Consider the following 17,532-nt stretch of genomic DNA (forward strand, 5'->3'; position numbering starts at 1 on the left):
TGTAATAATATACGCATTAGATTCTAACGTAAATAATTCTGTAAACAAAGAAAGCTGTTACAGTTTTACAGACAGAAAACAAAAAGGGCTTTTATTGTGTTGACGGCTGTCCGTGTGCAGCAGTTAAATCATTCCGTGTCTGCTCTCTGGTCGCCCGCAGACATGGCGGAGTACAAAGAGGCGCCTTTGGCCACTCGGCCAAAAACATTAGACCCTGCGGAGTATTTTAACATCTCACCTGATCATCGACGGGCCGAAGAGCAGCGAGCTGCACTTAAAGCTCAGCTGAAGAGGCAGTACCAGCTGCAGCTCAACAGTCCCCACAGGAAGGAGCTGATTGTGAGTAACGTTACTGACGAATCGCTGTGGGTGAGCTAGGTTAGCTAGCACAGCACAGCTGACGCGGAATGACCGCTCTTCTAATCTAAAATGAGTGGCGTTATAGTTCTCAGTCATTCTAACACAAAACTGTACGTTGCTGTTATGAATGATGACTTCTGATATTTGTCAATCGGGCGGTAAAACAACCAGGCTGTTTAATCAGTGAGTGACCTTGATAGCTGGAAGACTAGCTAATGCTAACGTTAGCTAGCTAGCTGGTGGAGTAAGCTAGACGAAGCTGAAGTCCGCTTCTTAGTCTCTAATTTCTTGTTCACATTTCCCCATTCCACCTTAACGGAGCCAGAATGTAACTGCTATATCGTTTAAGGTGGAACGGGAAAATTCAAAGAAGAAACTGTCGATAAGGAAGCAGCTTCAGCCTCATGTAAACAAGCAGAATGTCTGTCTACAGTTTGACAGCTAGAAAGTAACTGCACTGAAGTGACACTGACGTGGTGGTGGTGGTGGTGGTGGTGGTGTGTTAGTGTGTGTTGCGCTGAAACGAGTGGATCAGACACAGCAGTGCTGCTGGAGCTTTTAAACACACTAATAGAGTGTCCATTCACTGTCCATTCTATTAGACACTCCTACCTTGTTGGTGCAGCTTCTAGATGTAAAGTCAGAGACAGTAACTCATCTTTTGTTGCACAGTTTGTGTTGGTCATCCTCTAGTCCTTCATCAGTGGTCACAGGATGATGTTGGCTGGGTATTTTTGGTGGCATCCACACTGAGGTGTTTAGAAACTCCATCAGTGCAAGTGTCTGATCCACTCGTACCAGCACAACACAGACTAACACACCACCACAACGTCACCATGTAAAAGGGGGCTAAAAGAGTATGCAGAGTAACAGATGAACTACAGTCTGTAACTGTAGAACTACAGAGTGCTCTTATATGGTAAGTGGAGCTGATAAAATGGACAGGAAGTGTAGAAACAAGAGGTGATTTTAATATTATGGCTAATTGTAGTCAGCTGGCAGGCATTAATGTTCAGTATGTTTATTTTTTTGTTCTTGTAGGAGGATCCTGCTCTTACACGCTGGACATTTGCTCGCACCAACAACATCTACCCCAACTTCAGACCAACAGCAAAAACTTCATTGCTCGGTGGCTTGTTTGGAGTCGTACCAATGTTCATCTTGTTCTGTGTACTGAAGACTAACAGGGTAAGCTGTTCTGATAATTCAGTATATCAGTGGTGTGCTTGTTGTGCACCACTGCCTTGAGGGGTTAAAGGGGATTTCTGTCTGTTTTTCAAAATTTGTGCATAAGTAAATTGTTAGATGGAAAAAAAGTAATTCAGAATGGCTTTGTGAAATGCTCTGTTCTAGAGAAACATACAGGGTCAGAATTGCTCGTAGCAGTTGTGATAGAAACCAGACGTCTGAAGAGTTTAATGCTTCCAAAATCTGCCTCAACAGAACAACAGAACTACCACCTTTCATTTGTTGCTAACCATGTTAGCATGTTTGGTTGAATTATTTGTTTACCCAGACAAAATAAATGTCACGACTTGGTGACTTTGGGCTAAGGACCTGGAAAAGATATGACTTTTTCAGTTTAGACACATTCAGTCATTCCTATACCTTTTTGTATTTCTTATTGCTGTATTTGTGTATATCACTGTTGTCGGAAGAAAACCTTGTATCTCCAGACTGATAACTTTACAGGAGAAGGAAAAAAACCTACTTTATTTTTAATGTAAGTCAATGGAAGCAGACTTTTTTCCAAGTCATTTTGAGCGGTTTCTTTTGGTCCATCATCATGAAATTTACACACTTTGTAAACGGCAACAGGTTTTTTCAAATTATGTCCAAAACTGAAAAACGACAAAAATGGAGATACAAGGTTTTCTTCCGACAACAGCGATATGAGAATCTAAAAGAGTCAAACAAAACATAGGTCCTCTAGCTTTTATGGTACACTTGAGAAACTACTGTTTTTATGGATCTGTTGGCTTGGTTTACACAATAGAAGCATAAGCAGTGTAGCAGGCAGACTGTAATGTAGTCACTGTGCACTCCAAATACACTCATGTATTAATGAGTACATGTATTCTTAGCCAGTGGTTTGCAAGTTCTAGTCACCAGAGCCTGTGGGAAAGTAATGTCTGTTTTAGGAGGATCTGTGTACTGCTGTTACACTGGAGATGTATTTACTATAGACCACATATTTTGCACAAGATCTGCATTAGTGATTCACCAGTATGGTAATTCTGGTCGGATGCCGATATCTGACACCTTTTATTTCTGCGACAGTAAGTTCCGGTGGCACATCTGATTGCTTGTTAAGTGTTTTATCTGCGCTGTTGTTTGATTACAGCATGTTTTTTCACAACAGCTGTATAATTCTGTTGGGCACTGGTTGCTAAGTAATGACTGCTTTGTGACTAACAGTATGTTTCTGTTTTACCACACAACAAACATAGAAAATAAATACAATAGGTCATTTCAGTAAGGTAGTGTTTTACCTGCGCCCTGTTTGGTCAGATTCTGAAGAAGAGTACGACAACAGGACTAACATGGATTAAGTTCCAGACCTATCATTGCCCCTAAGCTTTCAGGTGTGACAGCAGAACAAACAGGAATAAGCCAGAAATGAATACAATTCAGCGGAAAAGATGAAAATGATTTACAGACCAGGTGGAACAAAATGACATTTAGATTAATCTGGCAAGCACTGAAATAATGAAAAAGCTGAGCTGAACCTGATATTGCAACAGTTTTGTCTCAATTCGTGGCAGTGCAGGAAAAATGGTTTTATATCGAAGATTCATTGAATGAGTTGAATGAGTGTTTTATAAAATTAATGTCAAGCCTAAATGTTCTCACTCCTGAGAACAAACCACTGGCATATATATATAAATTTGAATGTAGTCATCAAGGTACTGTTGAATACCCCAGTCCTAAGGCATGGTCTCAGACGACTTAGCAGTTAAAGAACTGATGATATGAGGTCTCTTGTGGATCATGTTTGAAGGTTCTGTAGCAGCTTTAGCAGCTTTGGAGCCTTTAAACCCAGATAATGAGAGGAGAGTTTGTGCCCAGGGGCCTGGCAGGGTTTATGGCTGAGCCAGCTAACTTTAATCTTAGTTCGATCTAACGCTCAATCTCCTTATGATGGTGGATCACTTTTTACAAGGCAACATCACCATGGCAACTTACATGTCTGCTGTAGGGCAGGTTAGTTCTGGATTTGGCTCATTAAAAACCTCTTCGACCAATTAGGAACAGCCTTTTGAGGGAGGTGGACCCCTCTCGTCCTTTTCAGATCACTTTTCTGTTCCACTTTCCTGTTTCTTTTCCATTTGTGGTGTCAGTCACATGAAAAATATCACCTTTTAGCCGAGGAAATGTTATCAAGAATAAAAAAGCAGTTATTACTTCAATAAGCACCAGCGTGGTGGCAGTGGCGACTGCATTACTTTTTTGTTATACATGCTTTACTTCATATTTTCTTTATATAGTATGAGTTTTTCATTCAGTAATTAAAATAAGCTGCTCGATTCTTCCTCATGCGTCACTTCACTGGCTGCTTTTCATAAACGTCAAACTTTCATGTGAGAATTAATCACAGCTTGAGTATCTAAGTCTGGGCTGAAACTTGGCCCTAGTTAAACCCTTGGGCTTCATTTGAAACTCTAAACTGAGTTTTAATCTCATAGTCAGCTCTAAATTTGCCAGAGTTCTTTGAATCAGTTTTTGATCTTCTGCCTGGTGGATGTCACAACTGTACAATTGTAACAATAGTAACTTATTTTATGTGGATTAAGAAGTTTCTTATGTACTTGATGTATGCCAGTTTAAAGGTGCATTGTGTAAGATTTATGCTTTAGATAAGCATAAATGGAATACAGTATACAAAGCATTGTTTATTAGTGTACACTCAGAAAAATAGATACGAAACTGTCACTGGCACCCCTCTTGTCACTGGGGTGGTACCCTCTCAGTACCTTTAGTTAGGGAACATAATTGTACCATAATCCATTGAAATGATATTTTCTAAGTTGTACTGACTCCACACACCCCGTCTCGTCTCCAGGCTTTTTATTTTATTGTTCTGTTTTAAAACATTCGGTTATGAAAAGGTACAAACATGTACTTTTCAACAGGGAAAACTTACACAGTTGGACCTCTAAATTGCCTTTATTTCTAACAGTGTATAATCATGTGTAACTACGAATCGTGTTTTCTTTAGTTTAGAATGCATCCATCATATCTACGTAGGTGGGAGGTCCTCTTCTAACAAAGGCCACCATGTTGCACTGCCTCTACAGTAGCCCAGAACTGATGAACCAAACACTGGTTCTAGAGAGTGGCTTTCGCATTTTTTACATTGATGTGACAGCTTGAATCAGGCACTATAGCACTGCTTGAAAGACGTAGATAAAAGAATCAGTGGTTGCTGCCGGTGCTTGCTAACCATTTTGTGTTGTGAGAAGTTTAAGAACCCAAATTTGGACAAATGGAGGATCATACTTATTATTTAGCACAAGAAAAGGCAAAGGAGGGTGAATCCTCGTCATCAAAGAAGCGAAAACATGATGGCCACTATAGGTTCTACTACACACTTGGAAAGGGAGGGGTGAGGGAGGGGTATTCATTGGGTTGCAGTGCCACTAAATATTACACACTGCACCTTTAACATAAATCCGGTAAGTTTACCTGTACACATGAAGTAAGATTTTCATGATTGTTCATACTGTGGTGTATTTTACACAAACTCTTGGCTGGTTGATGTTAAAATGCCTGATGTTCTTGTATGTTTATGTATTTTCAGGACAACAAGGAGCAGCAGATGAAGGATGGAACTTACGTCCGCCCCTTCAGGCTCTCATACTGATGGCTGACAGTTGTATTTCACTTTAAATCTTTGTGTCAAATAGTACCTGTAATTATAAATAAACATCCTCTATTGTTGAAAGTGTGTGCAGGAGAGAGAGGTTTATTGAACAAGTTCTTCGGTGTACATTTTTATTAGAGTTTAAGTTCCAATAGCATGTTGTAATCTTTCCATTCCTAATATAGTTCCCCATTTACTGTGGGTCAGATTTACCTCTTGAGAAATAAAAGCTATAATATTATTTAATGCTTTCAGTTTCAGTACATATTTGCTGAGAGGATAATCGAATGTAAGGGAAGACCCATTCCACACCTGCTATCTGAGAAACAGTATTGCAAAGTGTAACCACATACACCATGGCTGGTTCTACTTGCTGCTGGGTCTCCAGTTTGGATTGAAGTGACTCTTGAGAGGCTCCCAGCATTTGTAATAGCTCTTGTCCAGACGCTGACACGTCTCAAGTCCCCACTTGGTGACAGCCATGCTGAAGGATGATTCAAACATGAAGGCCTATGACAACCAGAAGAAGAATAGGTTATACCCAGGATGAATGTTTCACAGTAAAGCGTTAGTTTGATGAAAGATCAAATTCATACGATGTTTCCTTTAACACAGATGCACCCAAGAAGAGTGTCTGAAGTTTCTTGCACTGGACATAAAAGACTAAGACAAAAAGATGGAAGCCACCAGTTAGCACTATGAAAACTGCATGCCTAAATCACCCCACACTTGCCTGAACCCGTGTCAAGATAAAAGGCTCATATTCTACATATATTTTTGTTGTGTTTCTTGTGTTTGAACAGATTGAGCCTTTAAGACTGCTGTATGTAAAAGACTGCTGTTCTGATTGATGTTCTGTATTGTGCCTCCTTCAAAAAGCAGTCAGGGTTGCAACATTCCTTGTAACTTCAGCATGATGGGCTGGAGGTTAGGGAACCAGCCCTGTGACCGGAAGGTTGCCTGTTTGATCCCCTGAGCTGACAATATGTGACTGAAATGCCTTTGAGCAAGGCACCTAATCCCCAACTGCTCCCGGATGCGGATAGGGTTGCCTACTGCTCCAGGCATGAGTGCTCACTGCTCCCTAGTGTGTTTGTTCACTAGTGTGTATGTGGAGTTTCACTGCGTGGATGGGATAATCCGGAGGTGAAATTTCCCCGTTGGGGGATTAATAAGGGTTCATTAATCTTAATGAATGCGCAAGGCTAAACTGCTGTAGGCTCATTAGAGAGGGATATGTAAATAGTTTTTGTGATCTCACAAAGAAATTACAAAAGGCTGCTTTTGCAGGGTTTGCATGGACTTTAGGAATGAATCTTATGTTTTGGAATTTAAATAATATTTACATATAACCTCCGGCTAATTTATATCAGGAAAGAGGAATATTGATATGGGCCCTTTAAGTAAGCACCAAATAAACTTGCTTATGTGGTTCCTGTCACTGTCATTTATGACACTCTGCTATGTATAAAAATGAACAGAATACAGGCTTAAATATGGCGTCTGCTACTGTTTTCAGTTATGCAATATACATTTGTAATATTTTATACATAAGAGTGTGTCACAGTGTCAGAAAACACAAGTGTGTGTTTTAGGCATGCAGATTGCATGATGCTAATTGGTGGAGTATAAGCTTATTATACTCCACCAATCTATCTATCTATATGTGGATAAGCTTACTTATCAACAGATAGATAGATAGATAGATAGAATGTGTACCATGGTTCCTTCAGCAACTCTCTCTGGTTTGAGCTCGGCTGTGCTGTTCTTTTCAAAGCAGTCAAAGTCAGGCCCGTGCGGGGTCATAATGCTGTGGAGACTCGCTCCTCCAGGCTGGAAGCCCTCCTCCTTCGCCTCATAGTGACCCTTGATCAAGCCCATGAACTCGCTCATGCAGTTCCCTGAAACACAGACAGGGGGAGCTCTAAGACAACAGTCTATCTGTAGGGAGGATGGTGAATTATTTTTTGGTTATGTGTGTCAATCAAACCTCCAGACTTACTGTGGTAGTAAGGGGGCCGGAAGGTGTGGTCTGCGACCCCCCAGCGAGGAGGGAAGATCACAAAGTCGGCAATAGCCACACCTGGCCGGGTGGACTTGGCGGTCAGCACAGTGAAAATGGAGGGATCCTGAAACAGGTTTACACACACCTTCTGAATTTGCAGCATTGAAGGGGAATTCCACCCAAACGGTGGTTTAATGGATTAATGGAGAACATGTTGAGTATGGTTCTATATAGCACCAAAAGTGTTCTTCTAGTGTTCTTCTCGCAACCCTTTTTGGTGCTATATAGAGCCATTTTCAAAAAGGTTCTGTATAGAACCATAAACTTCTCCATCAATCTGAAGAACCATTTCACCATGAAAAGAACCATTTCAGCAGGGAATGGTTCTGTATAAAACCATGGGTAGTGAACTTTAGTACACCACATACAAAGGCAAGTTATTGCATGAAAGTCTTGCGAGTCCACTGCCTGATGCCTGAGACTTTGTCTCACGATCATTTTGAGATCATGTTTTGGCCTAAAATGTACAGGTGTATGCAAAAGTTTGGGCACCCCTGCCCTGGTCAAAGAAGTTTTGTAGATTTTCTAAGTGAAAATAATGGAAACATTTTAGAGAATGATTACTGTGTGTTTGCTTAATTCAACATGCTGGTGTCAAAAACAAAAACATAAAATGTGGCCTGTGCAAAAGTTAGGGCACCTTTAATATTTGTATGCTTTATTTTTCCCCGATGTGTTAAACTAAGCAAATAAACAGAAATTGTTCACTAAACTTTACAGAAAAAAATACATTTAATAAAAATAAAATATATTTAAATTTCCTCCTCATAGAAGATGTGTTAACGTATTTTCACTTAGAAAATCAACAAAGCATGTGTTTTGATCAGAGGTGTTAAAAATTTTGCATAGGACTGTATTTTTTCAAATTTATTCATGGTGGAGGGATACATGCAATGTGTTTTGAGGCGAAATAGTCCCCAAAGAAAATTGTATTTTTTCAGCTTTATGACTATCATCAACATTTCATATAAAAACTCAAAAGACTCCTGTAGGTTCTCTGATTGTTTGGGATAGTAAATGAAATGGCTATGTTTGCAAGGCAGACGTCGCAACCCTACTTTACTTGGATGGTCCCCTATAGATGATCTACGAATACGTATATTATTTACAAACATTCTGGTGATACTCAGCTGGTTATCAACAACTTTGAAGTCAGGGTTAGGTTTAGGAGTAGGTGTAGGTTTTGCCTTGTGGTTAGGTTTAGGGTTAGGGTTGGGGACTGATTTAATAGACTCTTTCACATGCAACTTCAAGTTCATTTGCATGTAATAGATATTTAGTTGAGTGTTAGTTAAAGATAAACTAAGCATCTACAAAGCATCTACGGTGGACCATCCAAATAAAGTGTTACCGACACTGTTTACATCTCATCAATTGAATTATGCAGATGTGAGTTGCCCTTTAATCCATGGAATGAATCTGATTCCAGCCAGACAACATCTGTAGTAGGGAGACGTAGACGCAGCAATACTCACTGCATGATCGAATGCCACACAGTTGATCACCATGAAGTTCTCCAGGTTGTATTTGTAAGGTGTGTAGTTTCCATGCCACGCCACCACGTTAAATGGAGAAAAGTCCTGTAAAAGCCAAAAAAGGAAAAAAGGATGCATTGTAACACATTTTGGATTGGCCTGGAATGATCACTGCAAATTGCCCCGTGTTTAACAGCAAAGGGAGAGGAATATTGAGTATGAACATTACAATGACCTGAATTTGATTTTTAATTTGCTCTGCCTATTTATTCCTCACAATGTTTTCAATGTGTCCAATTAATGCCCTCGATAAAACTTCTCAAACTTTTTCCATTTTTCCTCCCAGACTCAGAGAACAAAATTGTGAAGTGGTTATAGAGTGGAGAAATTTCTTTATTTTGATCGTTAAAAACACAGCAATTTTATATAGCCCTCTGTTGATAATGTTGCAGTGAAGAGACATTGAATGGTGGCTGTAAAATCAATATAATTCATTACAGTCGAGACTGCCTGCAGTCCTGACCCTCATACTCCCCCCGCTGCTTCACTAGACAGACAAAGCTCATACTGTGAGACACATCCCAAGTCACAACTTAAAGCACAAACAGACACAAACACAAACTCAGACGCACAACAGCGTGTTTTTTATACAGTTACATACGTTCTCACAAAGACATACTCTATGCACCCTGGGGGCCTCCTGGACCCCAAGGTTTGTAATCTCACAGACATTACTGCTCGCAGGATAACTCCACCAGACTTGATTAAAATAGAAAAGAAAACACCCGTACACACAAAATACAAACAGATTGGCCCAGTCAAGCAAATAATAAGTTAATTTGAGCAATTTCAGCACTCAGCAGGAGATCAGAACAGCAGGACAAGCAGCAGCCTCTCCCTCGAGATGGGGGTCTGACAACCTCTTACATTTTAAGAGAGGAGAGATAGTGGGCTAGCTCTGCCCAGGAGCGGGCAAAAAAGAGTGCTCCCTACATATCTGATGTATTATAATGAAGAATGATACCACCCTCATGGTGTGTTTGCTCTGATGTGGCAGTTTTCTGATGGTAAATTTCTCCTGCAAGCCATCGCAAGTCAGTCCAATTAGACACGCAACAGGGCACTCAGGAAAATCATTGCGGAGCAAAATGTGTCGAAATTAATGCGTAACTCAGGAAATCTGTTCCAGGTGAAAAGATTTGTGCAGTGAAAATGCAGAGGATGTTAACTAATTAAACCCAATTATGACCTAAAGATTGGCAGGGACGGAAGCTTGCGGATCCCTTATCAAGGCAGGTTGTGGCTTTATTGTTGGAGAACTCACAGGAAACATGACAAAGAAGCAGACATGAGGGTTATGTGGATGGGAAGTAAAGCCTTATTTAAAAAGAGAAGGGGGTTTGATGGTTCTTTAGGGTGACATCATAGAAGAACCACTTTTGGTTTCCTGAAGAACCTTACAAAGGATGGATCTTTACAAAAAAACATTTTTTTGTAAATGAGAGCTTTCTGAAGGTTAATGAACCTCCATACATCAAGTTAATATGTTTAGAACTACACATCAATGTGCAAAAGTCAGGGACCACCCTTTATTGATTTAATGTCCAGTCAAAATTGCCATTATGTAACAGAAAATTACACAAAGCTGCAAAAAGTAAAAATAATATCATTTATTTCAATGTTAAGTGTGTCCACCTTTTGCCTTTCCACTCTTTTTGGGAGACTTGCTTTCAGCTTTTTCGAGAAATCTGCAGGGAACCTCCACAGTTCAGTCTTAGAAGTTGGTTGCACAACTCGAACATAATGGCTGTTTCGACTGGACATCATATAAATGAAGGATGGTCTCTGATTTTGCACAGTACTGAATGTCCAAGCCAAGAACCATTAAGGAACCTTTATATTCAGTAGTGTAGGGGGAGAAAGAAGAAGGGGGCAAAAGGGACTGTGAGCAACTTGGGGTCAAGTTCTTTGCTCAAGTGCACATTAGCTCACTAATAGTGAGTAACAAACTGCATCTCCACCACGGTCCATGTACAAGGCCCTTTTCCTATGCCTCATGGCCTTACAGTACATAAATAAATGTTAACAAACTCTCCTAGATGTGGTCAAGCTCTACCATGTAGTCTCATACAGGACATATAACAACTGGAGCATTATTAGCATAGTGTACCTGTTGACATGAGAAGAGCTTCCCTTGGTACTTGTTGATGACGGTGTAACCACTGGCCACTGTGCGGTCTTCAAACCAAGCCACAGGTATCTGGAAGTCCCGGGGATTCGCTAGTCCATTAGCCCCTTACATAAAACACAAGACATCATAATTAGCAGATAATGCAATGCTTCAGTGGCTTAAATAGAAAATACACACAATAGGAAACAATCATAGAAGAACAGAGCTTTAAAATCTGTGTCTATTAAAAGAAGTGCAGTCACAAATACAGTGTAGACCAAGTCGTACCTATGGGCCCCAGGTCAGGGAGCTCAAAGTGAGCTCCATACACCTCTAGGATGTAACCTCTGGTCTCACCAAACACATCCACACTGAAGCGCATCCCTTGCTGAAACATTTCACAGAAGATATAACAATTAAGTAATGAAAATAGATTAGTGGCTAATAAGTGAAAGAATATGTGGTAAACTCACCTGAATGACACAGATCTCATTTGGCTCCACCATCATCTTTCCAAATTCTGTGGTGATCAGGATTTCACCTTTTTGGGGCACTAAAACATACAGATGGCATTTATACTGGTCCATTAGCAGTTGAACTTAATATGTGATTTAGAAGATGATTTGACAAACTTTAAAAAATCATATCTAAAAAAATATTTGGAGCACAGATTAAATTTTGCATGGTTGCATGAATTGAATTTCTCAGAAGACTTTTTGTGTGTTTTTTTGACATGATCTGCCAGGTCCTTGGTAAGCTAGGGTGGAATAAGCCAATAGGATATCAGCCATACTTTAAAACATGCTAACAGTATTTAGTAATGAAGAAGAAGTCTTTTATCAGGCTCTTGCAAAAGACTAGCTTTAACAAAACAAAATAAAACTGCAACACAGTATGGCTGTGGGGACTTACCAATGAGGAAATCACCATCTGAGTTCTGGAAGCACCTAGAATATGATAAAATTCATATGATTTTTATCATATATTTATTTTAGTGTGAGGGGTCCAGTGGCTAAAGCTTATGTATAGTAATTCAAACATAAAGTTGTATAAACAAAGTATGTATACAATTACGATTACCATTAATATCTCATGCTTTGTATGTCAATACTAAAACACAAAAACAAATAATATTAACAGGAATAATTATATTGTACATATTCAGTATAGAGATTCAGTTTTGTTGCCTAATACAATGACGTTTTTCTATATGCCCCAAAAATGAATATGATAATAATTAAGACAAATAATGAAGGACTACTAATAACTGTTATGGCATAAGTCAACAAACCATTACTGACCATAACTAAACAAACACTACATATATATATATATATATATATCTATATATATATATATATATATATATATGTGTGTGTGTGTGTGTGTATGTGTGTGTGTGTGTGTGTGTGTGTGGATGTGTGTGTGTGTGGATGTGTGTGTGTGTGTGTGTGTATATAGTTATTGTGATTATATAATCGTAATATAATATAATTGACACCTCTATAATTGGTTTCTGACAGCTTTTTTACAACTCAGCCATGTATGCATCTTTTTCCTACAACCCACAAAATTTTCTTGCATAATTTCTAAAAGTGGAAGGAACATGACCCCCCTAACCCCCCTGAATTTGCACCAGTGATTGTAGCATATTGTACATTGCGTAACGATAATATCATCGGTCAAACTGCTCCTGATGCAGTAAACACTGACCTATCGATCATAGAAGTGTTGCAGGTGTATATGTGGACAGCGATCCCACTGCGAGACTTCGAATCTCCAGCCCCGCAGATTGTGTGCAGACCCTGAAACACCAGACAGCTGACAGTTGGAGACCACTGGCCTTTACAAAGTTAAGACAGACTGCTGTGTGACTAGACCACAAGAGGGAAGTGTTTGGCTGAAACTCACCGATACAAAATCCACTTTCTTCTCAGAGACTTTGGTGACAGTGAATGGCATCCATCGGAGCTCAACGAGGAATGATTAATTGATTATTGATTATTGAAAAAAGAAATTCATACACACATTACCACATTTTCTAAACTACTGAAATTTTTGGTTAATTATTAGAATTTTTACATAAGTACCTGAATACATTACACTGTATAAGTACATGTTTGGGGTCAAGATCCATTTCATTCTAATTCTAAGAGAAAAATGCAAATATGCTACAGAATTATTGAACCACTGAAGTTTTTGGCTAATTATAAGAGTACGTCGTTAAGTTCTTATAAGTACCTGGTTGGGGTCAGGCTCTACTTCATTCCAGTTCTCTGAGAGGTTTCCACAGTTCACCGGAGTGAAGGGTTTGTGCCGTACAGAGGGCAGTATGCGGTACAGCCAGCTGAAAGCACAGAAATACCTTATCCACTCTGACAGTTGGCCCAGTGATTAGTTGACTGAACACTGACTTGGTATTTTCTCTGTACACTGCTGTTCAAAAGTTTGGAATCACTTGCCGTATTAAAATCTTTATTATTTTATAAACAATAATAGCTTACAGTGTGGATTTAAATATTGCAAATTGTTCACCAAAAGAAATTTTTAGATATTTTAATAAATATTTCAAGGATTCTGCTAACAGGAAGTTATTAATAGTAAATAATACACCGCTATTGATATTCATTTTTTGCCAAGAGATTTGATCTCCAACTCTGGATATTAACTGTTTCTCTCAGGGGTTCTCTATCTTTTTGCATGATTAAAGGGTTCTTTCCATTGTGAAAGGTTTATTCAGATTGATGGAAAATGTATCTTACATGGTTCTTTACAGAACCTTGTCAACCTTTCAAAAGCGTTCTATGTAGCACCAAGAAGAGCTCTTCTGTTGTTACAGGCTTGACATGTTAATAGTTGAAGAACCCTTTTTGGTGCTACATACACACTTAAAAATGACATTTTTTTAAGGGTTCTTTAGTAAAGAAAATTGTTCTATATAGAGCCATGAACACTAAAAGAACCCTTTGCTTGAAAGGTTCTTTGCATTGTGAAAATGTTCTTCAGATTGATGGAGAATGTGCTGTAGATAGAACCTTTTTCAAAAAGGTGTTATAAAGAACCATATACAGCACAATCTGAGGAACCCTTTCACAATGCAAAGAACCATTTAATCATGCAAAGGATTCTTTGAGTGTTCATGTTTCTATATAGAACCATTTTCTTCACCAAAGAACCCTGAAGAACAATCATTTTAAGTGTAATAATAATACACATATATGTATAATATAATAAATTATAGCTATAATGTAATATAATTATAGATCTCTGAACATTACATTTCTAAATGTATTTACAGCTTCTTAGTGTCCTGTGAAGTTGCTGAAGATTGACATATTAAAATCATTTTAAACATTTGCCTTCAAACTGCTTTTCTATTATTGAGAACATTGATTCCAAACTTCTGAATGGTAGAGTATATGGTGCATATGTGGTGGCCATATAGGGCAGGTATACCTTCTCTTATTGGTTGCCCGTGGGCAAGTGAAGGCGGAGCCAGAGAGTTGCTCGGCGTACAGTCCATATGGACACAGTTGAGGACTGTTCTGAAATAAAACAGTGTTGAATGAGTGCAGGATGTATAACGATGCTGAACCTAGGACTGTATGTGTAAGATTGTAAAAGGCCTTAGCATTACCTGTCCTTCAGGCAGTGAGCCAGGACAGCGAGGATCCTCAGAGGCAAACTCATTGCCAAAGCCACTCAGATACTAAAAGCAGAAATGAATAATAATAATAATAATAATAATAATAATAATCTAGTTTCTATCATTGTGCAATGTAATTTAAGAACTTCAGTTTGAAGAACATATATACACTATATATACACACACTACATATATGTTACCTACACTAGGGCCTGCAGGCTGAGATTAATTTTGAATTTAATATGAAATTGCATACAATAACTACATTTCTGGAGGGTGGGAAAGGGGGTCCATTCTGAAAGTTGGCCCAGCGGTTAGCTGACCATACACTGACTTGGCATTTTATCTGTACACTACACACTTAAAAAAGATGGTTCTTCAAGGGTTCTTTAGTAAAGGCAATGGTTGTTGTTTAGAACCATGAGAACCATTTCATGCTTAAATGCTCTTTGCATGGTGAAATCGTTCTTCAGATTGATGGAGAACATGTTGTGTATGGTTCTTTATAGCACCAAAAAAAGTTCTTCTGTTCTTACCAGCTTGACATTGTAACTCTTTTTGGTGCTATGTAGAACCATTTTCAAAAAGGGTCTATATAGAACCATAATAACACATTCTCCATCAATCCGAAGAACCATTTAACCATTCTAAATAGAACCATTGCCTTTACTAAATAACCCTCGAAGTACCATCTTTTTTAAGGGTGCACTGTTCAAAAGTTTAGAATAACTTGCCATATTAACATTCTTTATTATTTTATATACGTATATGCTACATCCACAAGAGCTTGCAGGCTTCGATTCATTTAGAATTGAATATGAAATTACACCAATAGCGACATTTCTCTGGAGGGTGGGGAGGGGGTGGAGAGGTCCAAATTAGGCTGTAGTCTAGCTTTGCGCTGAGTCATCCTGCCTCTGCAGTTGCACCAAGCTGTTTTCAGTAAACCAGTGAACTTTGAGGACAGACGGCACGAAAAATGACCACTACACTCTTAAAAATTCTGTTTTTTCAATGGTTCTTTAGTAAAGAAAATGGTTCAGTATAGAACCATGAAAACTCAAAGAACCCTTTGCATAAATAAAGGGTTCTTTGCATGGTGAAACAGTTCTTCAGATTGATAGATAGCGTGTTTTATATGGTTTTATATAGAACCTTTTTGAAAAGGGTTCTATATAGCACCAAAAAGGGTTCTTCTATTGTGATGATGTCAAGCATGTAGCAACAGAAGAACCCTTTTTTGGTGCTATATAGAACAATTTTCAAAAAGGTTCTATATAGAACCTTATGAAACACATTCTCCATCAATCGGAAGAACCATTTAACAATGCAAAGAACCCTTTAATCATGCAAAGGGTTCTTTGAGTGTTCATAGTTCTATATAAAACCATTTTCCTTACTAAAAAAACCCTTGAAGAACCATATTTTAAGTGTGTAGAGTAAGACTGCTGAATGCACTGATGCACACAAGGGCTTCACACGAAGAGACGAGGCTTTCCAAACATTGTGGTCAGTTTTTTATACTTGAGTATGACCATGACTGTCTTCTTTCACTTGTATTAACTCATTAGAAACAGCATCAGTTCAGTTAAATAATACGCAAATTTGAAATAAACCTAAACAGACATTCTTGCGGTGCTTTGCAGAGCAGCAGCAGGAAACATCTGGGTAGCTGCTGTTTGCAGCGATCTGATTGGTCAGGGTAGGAACACCCCCAAGATCCTTCATGCAGGAAACAGCAGTGTCTACTGCTGTTATAACGCAGTCGAATTTAATAACCCACCTCCAGTGTCACTCAACCATTACATAGTTCAGGTACATATTAACATGCAAACTGTATCAAATGGCTTTTTTAATGAGAACAACAGCTGTTGTGAACTATTTTGACATGCAGTATCACATATAATGACATATGGACGCACGCTGTGAGTGCATTGCCTTACAACATTATAAATTCAGCTTATGCTGCTGCATTATAAGAGCACATTTAGTGATCAGGTAAAAGCATGTTTAGCTCCACTCACCTTCAGACCAGCCATTCTGTGCATAGAACTGATGCAAGTTAGTTGTCTTTTAACTTTTCCAAGGTGGAGTTAACTTTTCCCAGGAGTCCAGCGAGTCACTGTGATCAGAGAGTGAGTGAGGGCAAGAGGGAGAGAGAGAGAGAGAGAGAGAGAGAGAAATAGAGACTCGGGCTGAATTTATCCTTTTCTCAATCTGGGTTTAATTAACTGAGAGCGAGCTCGTGACGTCACCAGCTGTCTGAGCTCTGTGTGGAGTGGGAGGAGAGATGGCCTGTGCACAAGTGTGCAAACAATCGGTCACCCAGAACAAACTCTGATGAAAGTTTCTAACAGACAGTGCTTGATTAAAGTCACGTCTCATGCTGACCTCAACGATACAGGCTGCTGGAGTGGAGCTGCAGGAAAAATGGTTTAGCAGTTATCATAGAACCAGAATGTAGATAGATGTCAGTCTCTCTATTACCTCACTGTCTCTCTGCCTCTTCATTGGCCCCATACAGAAAAGAAATATATGTAAATATATAAGTGTATTTATCAAATATATATGAAAATGGCCAAAAAAGATTTTTTAATGTAATGTGTTTCAGTGTTTGGAATACATTCTGGAATGAAACAATGTATTTGAAATGTCTCTCACATATAAAAAATACTTGCCCAAGTATTTTTTTTTTCTATATGGGTCCCAATGTTGAAAGTAGCTTTCCAACAACATTCACACCCCATTTTAGCAGCCTGTACTGCAATTTTAAGATTTTATTTTAATTTTCCTGTATTCATTTCTGGTGTGAACACTATTTGCCTGTAGCAGCGTAACACATTTCAAGGAAATAATCCGTTTTTTTTCGTTTTTTTTTATCAAACTGCAGCAAAATGGGAGCAAAACCAAAAGTGTTGCATGTATATATTTGTTCAGATAGATGAGTTTAAC

At 38.8% G+C, this 17,532-nt stretch overlaps 2 protein-coding genes across 2 annotated transcripts; one reads left to right on the forward strand and one right to left on the reverse strand.

Moving 5' to 3' along the window:
• Window positions 1-111: 111 nt before the first annotated feature.
• Window positions 112-5,308, forward strand: ndufb4 (NADH:ubiquinone oxidoreductase subunit B4). The gene is made up of 3 exons (XM_036557947.1): window positions 112-339; window positions 1,402-1,548; window positions 5,162-5,308. The coding sequence occupies exons 1-3, from the start codon at window positions 163-165 to the stop codon at window positions 5,222-5,224; spliced, it is 387 nt and encodes a 128-aa protein (XP_036413840.1). The 5' UTR covers window positions 112-162; the 3' UTR covers window positions 5,225-5,308.
• hgd (homogentisate 1,2-dioxygenase) lies at window positions 5,297-16,821 on the reverse strand. The gene is made up of 14 exons (XM_036557946.1): window positions 16,605-16,821; window positions 14,572-14,643; window positions 14,391-14,479; window positions 13,176-13,281; window positions 12,846-12,905; window positions 12,648-12,739; window positions 11,847-11,881; window positions 11,408-11,487; window positions 11,223-11,322; window positions 10,935-11,059; window positions 8,765-8,869; window positions 7,227-7,353; window positions 6,944-7,125; window positions 5,297-5,734 (listed from the first exon to the last, which is right to left on the reverse strand). The coding sequence occupies exons 1-14, from the start codon at window positions 16,626-16,628 to the stop codon at window positions 5,591-5,593; spliced, it is 1,341 nt and encodes a 446-aa protein (XP_036413839.1). The 5' UTR covers window positions 16,629-16,821; the 3' UTR covers window positions 5,297-5,590.
• Between the last annotated feature and the right edge of the window lie 711 nt (window positions 16,822-17,532).

Source organism: Colossoma macropomum, unplaced genomic scaffold, assembly GCF_904425465.1.
Source record: "Colossoma macropomum unplaced genomic scaffold, Colossoma_macropomum, whole genome shotgun sequence".
Taxonomy (NCBI): domain Eukaryota; kingdom Metazoa; phylum Chordata; class Actinopteri; order Characiformes; family Serrasalmidae; genus Colossoma; species Colossoma macropomum.

Bases quoted from the DNA above. Each gene is read 5' to 3' on its own strand.
- ndufb4 (XM_036557947.1), top strand. From the start codon at position 163: ATGGCGGAGTACAAAGAGGCGCCTTTGGCCACTCGGCCAAAAACATTA. The intron at 340-1,401 runs GTGAGTAACGTT...TTGTTCTTGTAG, and splicing joins CCCACAGGAAGGAGCTGATT to GAGGATCCTGCTCTTACACG. The intron at 1,549-5,161 runs GTAAGCTGTTCT...ATGTATTTTCAG, and splicing joins GTGTACTGAAGACTAACAGG to GACAACAAGGAGCAGCAGAT.
- hgd (XM_036557946.1), bottom strand. From the start codon at position 16,628: ATGCACAGAATGGCTGGTCTGAAG. The intron at 7,354-8,764 runs GTGAGTATTGCT...AACCTGTTTCAG, and splicing joins GTGTGGCATTCGATCATGCA to GATCCCTCCATTTTCACTGT. The intron at 7,126-7,226 runs GTAAGTCTGGAG...TCTGTGTTTCAG, and splicing joins CCGGCCCCCTTACTACCACA to GGAACTGCATGAGCGAGTTC.